Genomic DNA, 19,798 nt, shown 5'->3' with positions numbered 1-19,798 from the left:
GATACAGACCCGCCGCTGTGTGACCAGTCCTGATAACGCAGTCACATCCCCTACATTACATACAGACCCGCCGCTGTGTGACCAGTCCTGATAACGCAGTCACATCCCCTACATTACATACAGACCCCCCGCTGTCTGACCAGTCCTGATAACGCAGTCACATCCCCTACATTACATACAGACCCCCCGCTGTCTGACCAGTCCTGATAACGCAGTCACATCCCCTACATTACATACAGACCCGTCGCTGTCTGACCAGTCCTGATAACGCGGTCACATCCAGATCTCAATCCAATCGAGTGTCTGTGGGATGCGCAGGACAAACAAGGACTCACAGGACCTGCTGCTTACATCTCGGTGCCGGATACCACAGGGGACCTTCAGAGGTCTAGTGGAGTCCGTGCCTTGATGGGTCAGGACTGTTTGGCGGCAAAAGGGGGACCTGCACAATATTAGGCCGGTAGTCATCATGTTATGGCTGATCGATGTACTTCAAAATGTTTTCTATTCCAGGCAAAGATCTGGCACAGCTTAACAAACACTTGAGCCAAGGAAATGAAGATGTCTGGAGAAAGAAAGAGGAGAATCGGCATTGTAGGTTTTGGTCGCATAGGTAAGACGTTATAATTCCTGCTTTATGCCTCAGTATTTGTGGCGGGTGGCAGAGGGGCTGGGGTGTTCCAGTCCACATAGAGCTGGTGAACGCTATCAGGACATTCAGACACCCTGACTGGGTCCATCCGGGATCGTTTGATGGGTTCTGTGTAGTCCTTTTAGCCGAATTTCTATTGGTGGAGACTGGTTAACGTGCATTGAAATGTTCTCAGCTGCCTTATGATTGAGCTCCAGAAGCTGAATGTAAATCCATCAGAAATCTAGGAAAAGCCCAGACAGTGTCTTCTTCTCTCTGTTTGGAATAGGTTGGAGGTTGGGGGGGTGTTTCCTTATTTACCCTGCTGGGGTAGAAGAGGTGTTTGGGTGTGATGATTGCTGTCAGCGTGAGACTGTCTGGGGTGTGAGAGTCAGACCGATCACGAGCCGAGCCTTCGCTTCTGGCGGCTCCCCCAGATCCTGGTGGGTTCATTAACATTCGTTGTTTCAGATCGTGATCTAAACCGGAGGTAAAACAAAGCCTATAATGCGATACCGGAAAGTCTCTGTGACTTTACTTACCCGTCATAAACCCACCTGTCCGGAGATGCCAATCCATTCACTTACTATCCCCCAACCTGCATCCAGAACAACCCCTTCGAGAGCTCCGGCCACTAACTTCCCTACATCCCCCTCGCTAATGCTCTCCTTCTGTCTCATCCCCCCTACCTCCTAATAGATTGTAAGCTCCTAGGAGCAGGGCCCTCTATCTGCCTTAACATGTGTTAGTTATTTGTAATTTTGTATATTGTGAATTTTACTGTTTTTGGTAATTTTGTCTCTCTCCATTGTAACAGCGCTACGGCACCTGCCAGCACTATCTAAATAAATGTGATGAATTAATACTGCTGTGGTTTTTTTTGCTCACAGGTAGGTATTTGGTGCAGCGGATAGAAGAAGAAGGTTACAAGCATGACCTGGAATTGGCCTTTGTCTGGAACAGGAGTGCGGAGGGTTTGCAGGGGAGGGTGCCCGGTCATCTACAGCTGCTAGACCTCCTTGACTTTGATGAATGGTAACTGTGTTATAATTACCACCCCCTGGATGCATTGTCACATAATTACCTGTTCCTTATATGTAAATATTATTGTCACGGATCCGGATAGTCCGAGCGACTACGTCCGCTGTGCTCCCTTAGCCTGGCACTCACAGTCTTTCCCCGGTTCCCCAGTCACTCGCCGAGACTCAGTGTAGTCAACATACAACATAGTAATACACCATGGAGGGGGGGGACTAACATTAAACGGAAACAATGGCGGTCTCTCCCTGGTGGCAGATCCTGGCTGTGTGCCGGAGATAATCCCCTCAGCCGATGATGTGATGATACGCTCGCGGTACTTCGGTGACATCACCCGCGCAGTCTGGCGTTTAGTAATGAGTCTGAGTGCCGGAACGCTCGCGGTACTTCGGTGACATCACCCGCGCAGTCTGGTGTGTAGTAGTGAGTCTGAGTGCCGGACCGCGCATATCAGCGTATAGCACGCAGCTACAATTGCAGCCCGGAAGTTTTGGGAAATAAGTGCTTGTTATACGCCGGTAAATACGGTAAATCACTTATATAATTACAATTGCCTATAGATATATTTATAATCACATCCCATATCTGTATATTTATATAATTACCACCCAGAGGCGTATCTACTGAAAATAGCGCCTATGGCAAGCACTGAAATTGCGCCCCTGTCCAAATATCTAAAACCCATTTACTAGCCCCTGCTGCCCATATATATATATATAAATATTAGTCCCTGCTGCCGATATATATATAAATATTAGTCCCTGCTGCCGATAGCAGGTATCGATCAACACACAAACCCAGATCAATTGAAATTGACTTGTGATCTCAGCACTGAAGGTATAGATCAAATAAACAGAATCAGACATACAAATCCTGTATTTGCAGGTATACAATAATAATATATGAAACGTAGCATCGCAGGTATAGATCAAATAAATACATGGAAACAGCATTGCAGGTATTAATCAACTGAATAAGACATATTAACCCTGTATTTGCAGGTATACATAAATAATGTATGGAAACATAGCACAGCAGATATGGATCTACAGAATAACACAAAAACCCAGCTTTGCAGGTACAGATCAATTATAATTCACATAAAAACTCAGCATTAAAGGTATAGATAAACCCCGTAAATTGCAGGCATAGATCAGAGGTCACACATCCCGAAGCCAGCCCGGCATCCACACTGCCCACATAAAACCTGGCCAGCACCCAGATTACACACATAGGACTTGCCATCTTTGTCCCCAAATAGCCCGCCCTGTGACATCTTTATCCAATATACACCCTGCCTGTGCCATCTTGGTCCCCAAGGCTCAAACCTCCTGCTAGTGCCATCTTTGCCCTTCCACAATTATACATCTATGATACACACAAACACTTTTACAGTCACTAATTCACACTTTAATTCAGACAACTCATCCACACATTAACTCATGCTCTCCCTCATTCAGACAATTCATCCACACATTAACTCATGCTCTCACTCATTCAGACAATTCATCCACACATTAACTCATGCTCTCCCTCATTCAGACAATTCATCCACACATTAATTCATGCTCTCCCTCATTCAGACAATTCATCCACATATTAACTCATGCTCTCCCTCATTCAGACAATTCATCCACACATTAACTCATGCTCTCCCTCATTCAGACAATTCATCCACACATTAACTCATGCTCTCCCTCATTCAGACAACTCATGCTCTCCCCCATTCAGACAACTCATCCACATATTAACTCACGCTCTCCCTCATTCACTCAATGCATCCACACATTAATTCACACTCTTTACTTATATCTACTCCCTCTCATTCCCTTATTGCTTTCTAACCCCTCTCCTTCCCTTATCACTTTCTAACCCCTCTCCTTCCCTTATCACTTTCTAACCCCTCTCCCTCCCTTATCACTTTCTAACCCCTCTCCCTCCCTCATCACTTTCTAACCCCTCTTCCTCCCTTATCACTTTCTAACCCCTCTCCCCCTTTGTAGTTCTCTCACCTTGAGGTCCAACAACGGGAGCACGAGACTTCTGTCTTCCTGCACTGCCCGCTGCTTCACTGCTGAGCGCTGTAATATGACGTCATATTAAAAAAAAAAAAAAAAAAAAGACGGCTTTTGAAAGCCGCTCACTGGCGCCCCCTTCAAATGGCACCTATGGCACGAGCCATAGGTGCCATACCCTAGATACGCCTCTGTTACCACCCTCTATATGTATATTAATATAATTACTGTCCCCTATATGTGTATTTATATACATGCGGAAACCATATGCCATGCCTGGAAAACGATACTGTCACATAACTCTGTGCTGGTTTCTTAGCTGAATGTTTCATAGTTTTAAAGCCACGTTTACACCTCTAATAATGAAGAATGCCTTAATACGTAATTTTTGCTGTAATATTTCACATATACATCCCTCTGGCCAGCACGTGGCCGCAGAAGATACTCTGTGTGCACCAAGCGGGAGACGATTTACTCCGATATAACCATGTTTTCTTTTCAGCAAAGCAGATCTGATCATCGAAGTGGCCGATCCGTGCATAACAAGAGACTTCGGAGAAAGATTTCTTCGGGCCGCAGATTTCCTGGTGATTGTCCTTAAACAATGTCTACCAAACTTCACCAAGCGCGTGGTTTGGTGAAAGGCCGAGACAACGGACTGCCTGCAAGAAAATGGCCGCTAGCAGAACATTTGAGTTTAGTGGCAGTAATATACAGTGTTTGCACTGATATTATGACCAGGCCCATCTTACATCGATGCATAATAATGCAGAGGAATGCGCATAGAATTGTTCTTTACAAAAACATTCATTTTTTTCACCTGGAACCCTTATTATTAGGGTTTATTCTCTAACGCATGGAGGCACCAAGTAGATGCGTTTTTTACAGCATTAGACTCACAATAAGACGCGACGGACACGAGATTCACAATAAGACGCGACGGACACGAGATTCACAATAAGACGCGACGGACACGAGACTCACAATAAGACGCGACGGACACGAGATTCACAATAAGACGCGACGGACACGAGACTCACAATAAGACGGGACGGACACGAGACTCACAATAAGACGCGACGGACACGAGACTCACAATAAGACGGGACGGACACGAGACTCACAATAAGACGCGACGGACACGAGACTCACAATAAGACGGGACGGACACGAGACTCACAATAAGACGGGACGGACACGAGACTCACAATAAGACGCGACGGACACGAGACTCACAATAAGACGCGACGGACACGAGATTCACAATAAGACGCGACGGACACGAGACTCACAATAAGACGCGACGGACAAGAGATTCACAATAAGACGCGACGGACACGAGACTCACAATAAGACGGGACGGACACGAGACTCACAATAAGACGGGACGGACACGAGACTCACAATAAGACGGGACGGACACGAGACTCACAATAAGACGCGACGGACACGAGATTCACAATAAGACGCGACGGACACGAGACTCACAATAAGACGGGACGGACACGAGACTCACAATAAGACGGGACGGACACGAGACTCACAATAAGACGCGACGGACACGAGACTCACAATAAGACCCGACGGACACGAGACTCACAATAAGACGCGACGGACACGAGATTCACAATAAGACGCGACGGACACGAGATTCACAATAAGACGCGACGGACACGAGACTCACAATAAGACGCGACGGACACGAGACTCACAATAAGACGCGACGGACACGAGATTCACAATAAGACGCGACGGACACGAGATTCACAATAAGACGCGACGGACACGAGACTCACAATAAGACGCGACGGACAAGAGATTCACAATAAGACGCGACGGACACGAGACTCACAATAAGACGGGACGGACACGAGACTCATAATAAGACAGGACGGACACGAGACTCACAATAAGACGGGACGGACACGAGACTCACAATAAGACGCGACGGACACGAGACTCACTATAAGATGCGACAGACACGAGACTCACAGTAAGATGGGACGGACACGGGATTCAGTGTCCAGATATAGGCCTGGTAATCAGGTAAGGCCAGGTGGAAGTCAGACCGTACAATTCCCATGTAGAGTAAAAATAAGTAAAACAGAACAAAAGTAGGGTTTGACATCAAAGATCCTGCAGTCAGGACAGAATCCTGACATAGACTCTCAATTTTAGGAAGCTGCTTGTGTTGGTCGATTGCATTACACGTCTGAAGGGTCTCTAACGTATTTCGCACAGGTTGGTTCTCCCACTGCTCTCGCTGACCAAACTACAGAAAGCAAACTGAGAGAGATGGCCAGGCGTTCGGGGCACACACTATACGTTCCCAGCGGGGCCTTCTGGGGAGGAGAAGATATCCAGAGAATGGCGGAAAGGGGCACCCTACAGGTAATGAATGAAAGTTATTTCTATCGCTAAGTGCACAAGTAGAAACGTTCGCACTGATCAAAAAGAGACTTTGCTTAGGTCCCTTACTTTATTCACTATATTATGGAAAGTTTCTTCATTGTGAATGGCAAGATGTGTAATTTCAAGAAATCTCACGCATTTAATAATATGTTATACAGGGCATCTCGCTGATCTCCCCTATAAAATATTCCTATTGCGAATAAACCTTAAGGTCACAGTGAAGCTTCCAGGGGGTAGTTACCGCGAAAGAGCGGCGGTGTGGATGAATAGTAGTTCAGGATTAAATCGGCAGAATGTTCATCACTCTCACAGTACTTCTAGATGTTTTGAAGTCAAACTTTGTTTTACTTTCACTTGTAGACATGCAGTCAGCTTAGAGGGGAACTCTCATCACCTTGTCCAATGCTTTTTAAAAGGGCCATAGCCATAGTTATTGGATATTTCTTACAAATGTTCCACGCATGTGCCCGGCTGATGATGATGGTCCTCCTGCATTCTCAGACCTCTGCCCTCAAAGCCTCATGGAGGTCAAGTTGCACCCAATGTAGCAAATCTTGGCATGGAACAAAAGGTGTCCATTGTCCCAAGCAGAATCCACGAAAAGGCAGCCGTTTCATGTATGAGGTATCTGAAGTCCATGTGGGATATTGTCACCCCATTTAGTCTTTTGTCAGGCTGGAAGAGGTGAGGCTGGAGAGCTGTGAAGATAGAGCAGACTGGACACCCACGGAAAGCTTCACATACGTTGTTCTACGTCACCTAACACTAGTGCGATAAGCACACAATATTAGTCCTACCAACTACACAGCTGTACCATAAAAAAATCTGTGGGACCAATGTCCATATTGCAAATATTACAATGTAATTTACTTCCTTTATGTATGCATGTAATAGCAGTAAACAAGTATTTTCAGTTGACCGTGTTTGCATCAGTCAGGAGCTAAGTGATTGACATCCGCCATATATTAACATATTTTCACAGGGTCTTAAAATCACCATGGCAAAGCACCCCAAAAGCTTTAGGCTTGTAGGCGAGTTGGTAGAGAAGAATAATCAAGTGGTAAATGAGCGAACCATTCTCTTTGAGGGCCCGGTGCGTAGCCTGTGTGCTCTCGCACCCAACAATGTCAACACGATGGCCGCAGCTTGCGTGGCCGCTCATACACTTGGCTTTGACAACGTGGTTGGAGTCTTGGTGGCAGATCCAAGGTGAGGACATGAAAAATATGTATTAAAATGAAAACCCCCTAAACCTAATGCCTGACTAAGTTGTAATGGGTGCAACCTGTTTAGTGAGCAGGGTGTCTGCTTATCCACAGGTGGGAACTCTAATTTTTCTGGTCCTAGAGGCGCAATCTCCGTTCAGTTTTTCTGGTATTCAAGTGACAAGAAATAGTAAATTAACCCTTTGGAATTACCTGGTTTTCTAAATTAATTGTTCACAAAATGTGATCGGATCCACATCTAAGTCACGCGTATAAACAAACACAAACAGTGATAATCATTAAACACTCACAGTAAGTGATCCCTTGAGTTTAGTAACTGGTTGAACCTCAAGCAAGTGCTTCTGGTAGCTGCGGATCAGACCCGCACACCTTCCAGGAGGAGTTTTAGATTCTGCGGTTTTAGAACTGTTTGAGCTCAGCCATATTCCTAGGCACCCAAAGCAGCCCCATGTCCTGATGCTCTCTCTCCAATGTGCTTCACCATTGGGATGATGTTTTCATGATGGTATGCGGTGCCCTTTATACGCCATACGTCATTGTCACGGAGCTGGCTAGTCCGACCGACTACCTCCGCTGTCTTGTGCTCCCTTAGCCTGGGACACCACACTTTCCCCGGTTCCCCAGTCACTAGCCGAGACTCAGTGTAGGGTAAAACCAAACGAAGACTAATTTATTTTAGACACACAGAGCTGGATATATCCAGCAAAACATACATTAACATAAAACAAGATATTGGGACACAAACCGCCCCCTTAATCTGCCTCTCAGAGACAACAGGGGCAGTAACGGGATTAACAATACAATAGGGGGGAGACTGATTTATACAACATTAAACATCAAAGAATGGTGGTCACTCCCTGGTGGCAGATCCTGGCTGTCTGCCGGAGATAATCCCCTCAGCCAGTGATGAGATGATACTGCTGGGGGTAGCCACAGAAGTCTTTACAAACCCAGGGCCCATAGTCAATAGGGAGGAGGCTGGCAGTCAGGCTTCTCCAGTGGCCCCAGTGATGGAGGCTTCCGTCACAGTCATGTTGCATGTTCTTCCCAAATAATTCAACCTTAGTTTCATCTGTCCACAAAACATTTTCCCAGTAGCGTTGTAGAGTGTCAAGGTGCTATTTGGCAAACTTCAGGGCGAACAGTGATGTTAAGTTGGTGAGCAGTGGCTTCCTCCGCGGTGTCCTGCTGCCAACTCCATGCCTGTTCAATATTTTGCATATGGTAGACTTATGAACAGAGATGTTAACCAGTTCCAATGATTCCTTCAAGCCTTTAGCCGTTAGTCTTGGATTCTTTTTTTTACCTCCTTAAGCAATCTGCGTCATGCCCTTGGAGTCATCTTGGCTTAGCGATCACTTCTAGGGAGAGTAGCCATGTGTGGCATGGTTCAGAGCGGCAGATGCTTCTTGAGAACGGCAAACTCAAAATGTTTGGGCAGTTTTTGGATGTCAAAGTAGCTCTAAAATTGATCTCCAATCCCATGTCATTGATTGATCCAGGTCTGATAACTCCTGACTGCAACTGGCTTTTGTTGAAGTGATTAGCTTCTGAGTTCACATACTTTTTCTAACCCACACTGTGAATGCTTGAACGATGTATTCAATATAAACAAAACCAATACAATCATTTTTGTTGGTAGTTAAAACAGATAACTTTTCTCTGTCCTTCATATGCCATTTTTTATTATATTATTTTACATTTACCATATTGAACTGTTGCACTCCCAGCAAGTATTATAGTTACCACCCTCCACTTTACATACAATATATAATCTACTCTATGGTAAGACATCACCCATATTCATAATGTTTGGTTGGCGCTCAGACAACTCCTGGGCCTTGTGGTTTCTTGCATGACCTAATTTCATCCATATAGAATATAGAATAGACTGTTAGCCCCAGCAGGCACCGAATGGGTTTTTCGATGACGGCGGTAAACCCTTAAGAAGCATTAAACTCTGCACGTTAAGAGGGTATGCAGTGGGTTCTAGCTTTGCCTTTCGTGGTCTTCACTGCCATAAACATTTATCCCTGAATTACTGGCCCTTAGCGTGGCTCTTCAAAGGTCTCAAATGAGCATTGTGACTAATGTTTTTCCCAGCATCCCAGACTGGCACCACGTGGAGATCGAAGTGACGGGACCTACAAATGAGAAAAGTGGACAAACGTTTGCTGTTAAAACAAGTAGATGGAACCCAGCAGAACCCAGCAGCGTCACCGGAAGCGCCACTTTCCTTTCCTTCTGGAGCAGCTTACTCGGTAGCGTATATTAACCTTGCAGACATTTCAATTTCATTGACTGCTCATCATTCAAAATTTAGCATTAATGTTAACTAAGTTTTTATACAAAGAATTTCATATTAATTGTGAAACAAGCAAACCTTTCTTTACCTGGAAATGTTATTTACAATTTACCTAATTAACGTAAAATTTTCTGCTCTTTCTCCACAGTTTGCAAAGGTCACGGAGGGCGAGTTTATCTATGTTAACATAATATTTTCCAAAAATTAAATATCAATTTAAACAAATGAAAAGAACAATTTTAAGTGTATGTTTACATGGTGCAGAAGTGTGGGCTAATAAATGCAACAGGTAATGAATGACATTGGGATCTATTCACTAAGAAGTCAAATGCTCAGTCTTCAGCCACGCTCCCTATCACTGTGGGGTCACATTTTTTACACGGCCCCGCTAGGCTAATGCTTCCCGATGGAGACCGGCCCTGGTTGAAGAAGTTGGACAGGATGCACCCCTGCCCCTGTATATATATATTCATGAGAAGCCACTCATGGCTGTCCACCACAGTTTGACATTTGAACAAAATACTTTGTATTTGTTGGTATTACCATTGCATGTATTTTTTTTTTCAGTCCCGTTGAAGGCAGCGATGTATGAAAACTCTTACCCTGTCATATGACTTAAAGCACTTCTCAAATCTTTACCGTCACCTTTATCGCCCTCCATAAAAGATGCATATCTTTCCAAATCCAGCTCGGAGCAGAAACGCTGTTAGAGATCCCGTCTCCCCGGGCAGATTACGGACAAAAATGTTCTGTTCCCAAGAAATGACAAAACTACATTTTGCAGATTTGATGCATTTTCATTCAAAACACAAAAGTTTAGTGAAAAGAACTTTATAACATTAAAAGACGATGTGCACGATTCCCATAGATGGAAATAAACCAAAGAGGGTTAACAGTAATATTGATAGCCTCGGCCTTTATCTCGAGGCAAGTCTAGTATCTCATTCACATACAATATTTGTCTGACCCACAAACCCAACAAGTCCAGACATTGAAGTCATTATTAGCTCTGATATCGCGTATAAGGCAGCAAATATCTGAACATTCTAGTTTTTGGTGCAAAGCAGCACTCGAGAGACACTTGGGTTGGAAAGAAGAAATTGGTAAATTTACTAAACAGTTAAATAAAACACTCCTATGAAATAATTTGACGACAGGACCGTTCAGTCCTCTAAAACGTATGTGACTGCATCTTAGACCACTTAATGGTATCACACACTTTTTTTTTAGGACTACTAGACTCAAGGTAGCCGACTTGGCCTCCGCAATGTGGCCCAAAAGTTTCTGAGACGTATAGCGTGCTTCGGGGCTTAGCCGTGAGTATTAGCCACTTTGGTGCAAGAATATTTGTAGTGCCTCGGTGTTCTACCAAACTACCGCACATTGTATGTGGTTCCTGTGACACTCGTAGGTTATTGAAGAAGACGAAGGTGCTTAGATGAGACTTTCATAGTGAAGCAAAACAAAAACTCTAACAAGCTGCTGGTGCCGGCTGTCAGCCTCGTGCCTCATATCATAGATGTTGGAGGCACGATCCTGGATTTAGAATGTTTAGCTAGATATGATGTGAACAGGGGCATAACTAGGAACTGCAGGGCACCTGTGCAAAAGTTACCCCTGAGGCCCCCAACTTTACCAAACAACATGTCACATAGTGCTATCTTTGCACCCAAACAGCTTATGAGTACCTACTTTGCCCCTAGACAGCTTGTGAATGCCACATTTGCCCCAAGCAGCTTATCAGTGTCCCCAAACAGCCTGCCATCTTTGCTCCAGCATGTCACTTCCCCCAAACTGCATATCTGTGCTATCTTTGCACCCCAAACAGCTTGTTTGTGCCATCATTGCCACGTGCCCCTCCAACATACACTATGACACACATATATTAATACACATACCTACTCATACTCACTAACGCAGACACACTCCCTCCTTTACACCACTCATGCTAACACACTCCTCTCACACCTCTTACACATACATGCTCACAGATTCTTACACATACACATCTATGTAAAATAGTTGGCATAAGAAAAAAACTTTAACATCCCAAAAAGTACCATTTTATGTGTTACGAGATTATCACTGGCCTTTAATAAATAAATACTTACTACACAGGTTATCTGACAAATCTTGCTAAATCTGCTTTACAGACACTTTGTGTCCTCGCTCTATTTCACATTAATTATCACCTTCTAATGAATTGCCACCTGGACCAGCGATCATTCCCGTGTCCTGAGCCCTCCTGCACCGGCCTCGTCGCCGTAAAACAGTTTATTCTTCTAGATCCTTTTCTTCTTCTTTTCTTTTTGTTCTGCATTGAATAATTAAAATTGCAGGGTTGGCTGTTTCCATGGAAACGGAGCATAGTGAGGTAGCCACACATATTTAGAGTGTGCAGCTGCAGGCAGGAGACATGAAGCGGGGGAGGGGAAAGGACTCCCAGACAGATGGGGTAAGACGTATGAATCGCGAGATCATTCATAAACGCTCCTGATAACCTCTATGGGAAAATCTCAAACCTCTAGAATTGCAAATAGAGACATAACTGTAATCATGGAATGATTATCTAAATTAGGTGAGCCCGACGTGGTGCATGCTGGGTGGCCAACATTCTATAAAGTTTGACCCGTATTCACCACAAACCTTTTCATTCACATTGTCTTTAAATTGAATCGGTTAGAAAGTTTAAATAAGGCACATTCTCCCCCTTTTCAGTGAGCTCCTTCCGACATTCTATGAGGTTGTCTGTGTGGCTACGGCCAGCATGCGACTAGTGAGCTGTGTGTGACTACATCCTAGCATGTGACTAGCTGGCTATGTGTGACTATGGCTCGGCTTGTGACTAGATGGCTATATGTGACTATGGCTCAGCTTGTGACTAGCTGGCTATGTGTGACTATGGCTCGGCTTGTGACTAGATGGCTATAGGTGACTATGGCTCGGCTTGTGACTAGCTGGCTATGTGTGACTATGGCTCGGCTTGTGACTAGCTGGCTATGTGTGACTACGGCTCTGCATGTGACTAGCTGGCTATATGTGACTATGGCTCAGTTTGTGACTAGCTGGCTATGTGTGACTACGGCTCGGCTTGTGACTAGATGGCTATGTGTGACTACGGCTCGGCTTGTGACTAGCTGGCTATGTGTGACTACGGCTCGGCTTGTGACTAGCTGGCTATGTGTGACTATGGCTCGGCTTGTGACTAGCTGGCTATGTGTGACTACGGCTCTGCATGTGACTAGCTGGCTATGTGTGACTACGGCTCGGCTTGTGACTAGATGGCTATGTGTGACTACGGCTCGGCTTGTGACTAGCTGGCTATGTGTGACTATGGCTCGGCTTGTGACTAGCTGGCTATGTGTGACTATGGCTTGGCTTGTGACTAGCTGGCTATGTGTGACTATGGCTTGGCACTAGCTGGCTATGTGCGACTATGGCTTGGCTTGTGACTAGCTGGCTATGTGCGACTATGGCTTGGCTTGTGACTAGCTGGCTATGTGCGACTATGGCTTGGCACTAGCTGGCTATGTGCGACTATGGCTTGGCTTGTGACTAGCTGGCTATGTGCGACTATGGCTTGGCTTGTGACTAGCTGGCTATGTGCGACTATGGCTTGGCTTGTGACTAGCTGGCTATGTGTGACTATGGCTCTGCTTGTGACTAGCTGGCTGTGTGTGACTATGAGAAAAACGAAAGAGGAAAAAGACCAAAATTGTAATGTCGAGTCGGACACAGGTTTTCTAGTTTTTAACCCACTCAGTCCAAAGCTCTGGAGAAACAGATGTGTCGCTGTACATAAAGCGAGTGGTGAGAGCGCACTTACTTGCCCATCGATGACTCCTTGGCCAATCTCTCTCTATCCGTGTTCTATGCATTGCTCACATTAATACACTGTAAGATTTCACGTAATGATGATGCACGTCTGACATCATTCTCCCTCCATCGCTTGGCTTTGACTGCTGCCAGCAGGAGCAGAGAGACTGGGGAGATTTCCCAAACATGCAGACAATGTGTTATGAACATTAATCGTCAAACAGTCGGTGTTTTCATTTTTTTATTATTCTCTCTTTTAGACACTTGGCGACGTCACCCCAACACCTCTTTCACTGTCTAGAAGGCCATGCGTGTCATATAACCTTCTTTCTACCTGTCTTCCACCCATTTAAAATCGCCAAATCAATTTTCAGATCAACTAAATTGTACCTCAAAAAGAAAAACAACAAAAATAAAACTGAAAAAGTTCATATCAACTCATGTTTCACACACCTTACACTTTTAGATAGAAATCCAGAGAAAAATAACTGCGGTGGCAGAAGATTCCTCTGCACCCCTTTCCCAAAAACGAAAATATTTTGTAAAAACCTTTTTTTCCTTTTTCTTACAGTTGTCTTTTTTTCTGTAAAGGTCCGGAGATAATTGGCACATTTGTAAAGGGTTATATGGCACAGTATCTTTGAAAATAAAGTCTTTTCTCAGAGGTTGCTTGAAAACACCTTATGGTATTTCTGTTGTTAAAAAAAAGTCCAAAGAAAATCATCAGAAGAAGGTGATGCTTAAAAGGGTGCCTTTCCACCCCATCTCCTCAGCGATTATTTTCTCTCCACGCAGTCATCGTTTCAATAACATCGTCCCAGACTGGCTTCCTTAAGAGTCCGTGGGGCCTGAACCACTTTGCTATTTTGACCATTGCAGGCACCCGTGGCAACGAACAGATTAAAAAAGACCTCTTTAAAAGTGATCTAAGTGCAGAGAACTCATCGATGCGTCTCTGTCACAGACCAGAATTATTCAACAGAAACTCCTCAGTGATAATAATAATAAAAAATGCAATTTTCTGCCTGGCTAACCCCTTGATTGATTTTCCTGTTCCGTAACACCTTTCCTTGATGAAAATAGATCTGAAATAGAATTTACACATAAAGAGCTGTACCACAAAATAAGCTTTCCCCCCTTACATATTGTTTCGCTTTTCTTTACATTTTCCCTCTTTCATAGCTTTTGTTTTTGTTTTTTTAACCTTTTTTAATATTTTTTTTTTTTTTTAGTAATACATCAGGTAGTCGGAGAGTGAAACATCCCATTGAAATTATCAAAAGATTCTTCAGTTCGCGTCAGTGCTAATTGTATTTTGTTGCAAAACTGTAAGCTGAATAAGGTGTCGAGCACTAACCCAGAGAGAGTCCTTTCGCGTAGAGCAGCTGTACACCGTATGCAGTTTTTTCAGTGAAAACCATTCTGTCTGTTGAGTTCCTCAAGCTTTTCTCTATATTATCTACCTAGATCTGTGTCTCTTGCACATTTTCCTTTGAGCTGCTCTTGAACAAAAGGGGTTCATGGATGGAATTGAGCATGGGGTTTTTGGCACAGTTAAGGGTTCCTGTATTGTTATTATAGTGGGCCTTAAATGCAGTGTAGTGGTTGAGATGGTCATGCTCAATAGCTGGTAGGGCCATGTGGTTGTCTCCTGGGGCGCTGGCAGGTATCTCGTCTTCCACGTTAATTATTTCAATAGTTCGTGTTGGCCCATGGTGCTTATGAAGCTGATGTTGCTTTCGCAGTTTGTAAAATGCAATCAACATTACTGCTGCCATGAATGTAATCGCCACAAAGCAACCTATAATGATCTTTGTAGTCTTCATGACATCATCCAGGTCCTTCATGATATTCCCTGTCACATCTGTGATGGGAATTGTGAAGGTCTTTTCTGTAGATCGTGTACTGCGTGGTGTAAGGGATGTAGTGGAGTATGTTATTCCCCAGCGGACAGTTGGTGTTGGGCCTGGCTCCTTCTCAGTAGGTTTTGTCTCTTCTGGAGATGAATCCATTGTTTCCACAGTTACTGTAGTAAAATAAGTATAATCGGTAGTGGCTGGGTCAACAACTGCGGAAACGTTGAGCGTCGCAGAAGCTGTAGTATTCCCGGCTGAATTTGTGACCATACAAGTGTACTGCCCAGTATCTTGCATTGTTACGTTTGTAAAATTTAGCGTACCATCATGAAGAACCGAAATACGAACTCTATAAGAACCATGGGTCATTAGAGTGCCATTTGGTGTCAACCAGTTTACTGAAGTCATGGAGGTACCAGTTCGGCACTTGAGCTCAGCTGCCATACCCTCAGTAACATTGAGATCAGTCGGCGGCTCCACTATAACTGGGGCATAGCAAGTGAAATGGCTCTGATCCAGCTCCCCTATATACCTTGTTTTCAGATTTGGAGGTGAATGGCAACGTGCACAACAAGTTGTATTGTTGGGTACTGTCTCTTTTAACCACCAGCTTAACCACAAGACATCACAATTACAGTGCCAAGGATTGTGATTAAGGTGCACCCTCTCTAAACGGTGTAGTGGCGTGAAAAGGTCATGGGGTAAGGACATCAAGTTGTTGTGGGAAAGATTGAGTTCCTCTAAAGATTTTAAGTCATCAAATGCATTACGTTCTATGGTGGCAACATGAGCATGCATCAGCCAGAGCTTTCTTAGACTGGTCAGTCCTTGAAAGGAACCAGGACGAATCATTTCTAGACGATTTCCAGACAATTCCAGTTCTTCCAGCCTGACCAGTGCTGTAAGGTTAGGAATATCCTTTAAGTTGCACATACCGAGATTAAGATATCTTAAGTTTACAAGTCCTTCAAATGCTGCTTCTGAGATGTATTCCAGCTTTTTGAGTTCCCCTAAGTCCAGTCTACGCAAAGAAGGAACTCTGTTAAACGCATAAGATGGTATGCTTTCAATCGGATTGTTCCTTAACCAGAGTTCCCTCAACTTGGAAAGGTACTCAAATGCTTGAGTAGGAACCGTGGTCAAGCGGTTGTCAAACAGCTCCAGAGTGCTCAGGTTAGGGAGTCCATTAAATGCTCCCACCTCAATCTTACGGATCAGGTTTTTGCTGAGCTGGAGAATCTCCAAGTGGCGAAGGTGCTTGAAGGTGTCTGTCTTAATGACCTGAATTATGTTCTCCTGAAGATTCAGATATCGCGTATTGACTGAGATGCTATCCGGCACCTCTACTAGATCTCTGCGGGTGCATGCAACACGGCTGGCCTGATTGCTACAGATACAGGCGGCAGGACACGAAGTCGGAGAAGTTCCACCAAGGGTCAGGGACGTGACCCATGAGAGGAGTAAAGCTTGCTTCCAAATCATTCTAAAGATCTTCAAACCAAGCATCAGGCGGGTGCAATGGGGGGTAACCATTTTCAATGTTCATACTTCAGTGGGGATGCTTGCAGAAAATTCCTTTTCCTTTCAGTGGCAAATATCTAAACGAGAGTAAAAAAAAAACTTAGTTTAACAAGAATACATCTTCATGCATTTCTGTGTTCTACAGTTTTTACAGTTTTCATTTACATATTTAACCAATGTCACTGCCGCTAAATAATATCAACGTTTCATGAATGGCAATAGATAACCGTATGCTGCTATACAAGCCAATAACTAATACTAATAATAATGGATTGAAGTCTCCTACAAAGAAAGCCTCTTAACTTCCTCTGGGATAACGAACACAGTTATATTTGTTTTACTCCACTTTTCAGAAATAATCCGCTGGGCGGTAGGCACTTTTATGGAAGGACTGGATTTATTTGGCAACACAAACATTTTCTATTTTAAGTAGATGGAAAAAGTTGGCCCAAGGGCTAATCTGAAACTTTTTGGCTGAAAAGGAAAGGGATATAATCATGTATGTAAACGTCGAGGGGATGGCGTGATGAAGAAAGGGTCTAAGCCCGGTACTGCAGTCTAGTTGAGGTATCGGCTGCTGCTGTAGCAGTTACTGAATCTCACCTTCACTCCAACAGGAGGTTCATTTGTGGATCTGACGGAGGCAGCGACGGCACTAAGCAGCCGGGATGTATGTTGTTTGGAAGCCTTTTATTTTGTCCTTACGTGGAGGGGTCAGTAAGTGGCGGTGGGGTTTTGTTATATGTGTAACCTGTATATTTTATATCACTGTGAATGCATCAGTATTGCATGCTTTGTATGCTGAGAAGAGGAGTTGGGAACTCCATACAATAAAAGACTGCAGAAAAGATATATTCGGCTGGGACCGCTCCGTTACAGATGGATCACATAAAGGATCAGCTTGAAAGGCTTGCTTGATTCCTTAACATACCCCCAAACATGTAACTAGGGCACAGCCACTTTACCTGCAACAATAAATCCTGCGGAAGATTATTAAGCCTGGGGCGTCCTCTCTAATAAATACTACTTGTCCCTTCGCTGTAAAGAGATCTCCTCTCTGCTGACTTAGAATGGATACCAGCGACCAGTCAGTGACTTCGGCTGATACTTCTTTACGTTCTCATTTGATCCTTAAAAAAACTGCATAACAGGCACTGTGGAACCTGAAACTACGGGTTGTCATGGTTACGGTCTGTCCACATATCTACAGAAACATATGTCACTGGCCAAAATGAATAAATAGAGTGCAGTTCGCCGATCCCAGGGTTCCTCTCTTCCGTATCATTAGGTCATTCCTCGTGGTGTACGTGGCTGACCTGCGGGAGTCCGTGGCTGACCTGCGGGAGTCCGTGGCTGACCTGCGGGAGTCCGTGGCTGACCTGCGGGAGTCCGTGACGGACAGCACAAGGTGCACACGAGAAGCCATCAATATGTTACAGTCGTATGCCCAGTTTGACTAAAATCTCCCAAAATATTATTCTGCAGAACATGTACCGGCAGCACCCCCTGACCTGGAATGGAACGCTGGTATTACGGGCCCACATTACGATCCGGTGTTATAATATAATAATAACGCGTTGGCAGCTGCATTGCAGCACATTTTATGCAGGAATATAGATGAAAGTAGGTTTGTTAAGTAAAGTTTTTTGGGTTGAAGACGTTATATTTTGGGGTTTCCTTTGGGGTTGAAGCACTAATTAGTAATTACCACTGCCTTAGACTGAACATGGTGTCTCTAAAAAGAACAAGGACCCGCGTTAAATCCACACCAGATGGTGAAGCGCAAGTCACTTTCATTTGCTCAAAAAATAGGCTTTTGCCCCAAATTACGTTTTTACTGGGTATTTAGAGTTCACAATTCTCTGTCCTATAAAAAGTGGTTTAAGGCATCTTTTGCCTGCGGCAAAAAAGGAGATCCCTGACTCAACCCACATGAAACATTGAGCCTTGAGATATATGTCAGGTAATAAAAGCCTTGCTGCTTCTTTTAGCAGAATGTGGATGAATGGGGCATTATTGGGGCATGTTTAGTACATCAGAGTCGGAGTGGTGAGTGGGTAATAAGAATGCCAATTGTTAATCTTGCGTCTCATTTCTAGATCACGTAATCCCCGCCATACCCCTGACCCCCAACCTACTGGCATCACAAGCAGAGCATCTCATCTGTGTCGCCCGGAAAAAAGGTCAAAGCCGAATATAAAACCTATCACCTAAACAGTGTAATTGCACCGATAATCCAAAGGGATTAATTAGGGAATTAACAACGTATCCGTACCAAGTCTGCTGTCCTCGGCTGCTATAAAAGACGTACTGAGACATAAATCCCTGTATTAAATGAAACGCATCACAGAAATCCACTGGCGCCACATTTCTAGCCCAGGTCTGCAGCTCAAAATGATGCCTCGCCACGCAAGTAAGAGTAGTATAGAAAAAGGTGAGCTACTATATGCCATTTTACACACACACATATATTACACACACTCACGCACATACACACATATATTACACACACTCACGCACATACACACATATTACACACACTCACGCACATACACACATATTACACACACTCACGCACATACACACATATATTACACACACTCACGCACATACACACATATATTACACACTCACGCACATACACACATATATTACACACACTCACGCACATACACACATATATTACACACACTCACGCACATACACACATATTACACACACTCACGCACATACACACATATATTACACACACTCACGCACATACACACATATATTACACACACTCACGCACATACACACATATTACACACACTCACGCACATACACACATATATTACACACACTCACGCACATACACACATATATTACACACTCACGCACATACACACATATATTACACACACTCACGCACATACACACATATATTACACACACTCACGCACATACACACATATATTACACACACTCACGCACATACA

At 44.2% G+C, this 19,798-nt stretch overlaps 1 protein-coding gene and 1 pseudogene across 1 annotated transcript; one reads left to right on the top strand and one right to left on the bottom strand.

Annotated features, from left to right (window-relative positions):
• The first annotated feature begins 561 nt into the window (after positions 1-561).
• LOC149284186 (aspartate dehydrogenase domain-containing protein-like) lies at positions 562-9,813 on the top strand. The gene is given in 7 exon segments (XM_089497132.1): positions 562-613; positions 1,522-1,672; positions 4,187-4,271; positions 5,926-6,075; positions 7,079-7,305; positions 9,426-9,583; positions 9,776-9,813. Coding segments are annotated over 7 exon segments (861 nt in total).
• Positions 9,814-14,906: 5,093 nt separating this feature from the next.
• Positions 14,907-16,832, bottom strand: LOC149284185 (leucine-rich repeat-containing protein 4B pseudogene; annotated as a pseudogene).
• Positions 16,833-19,798: the final 2,966 nt, after the last annotated feature.

The sequence above is a fragment of the Sceloporus occidentalis genome, unplaced genomic scaffold (assembly GCF_023333645.1).
Source record: "Sceloporus occidentalis isolate IW3139 unplaced genomic scaffold, rSceOcc1.0.p SCAF_98, whole genome shotgun sequence".
Classification (NCBI taxonomy): Eukaryota; Metazoa; Chordata; class Lepidosauria; order Squamata; family Phrynosomatidae; genus Sceloporus; species Sceloporus occidentalis.
The sequence above is the reverse complement of the archived record's forward strand: the minus strand, read 5'-3'. Positions and strand labels throughout refer to the sequence as shown.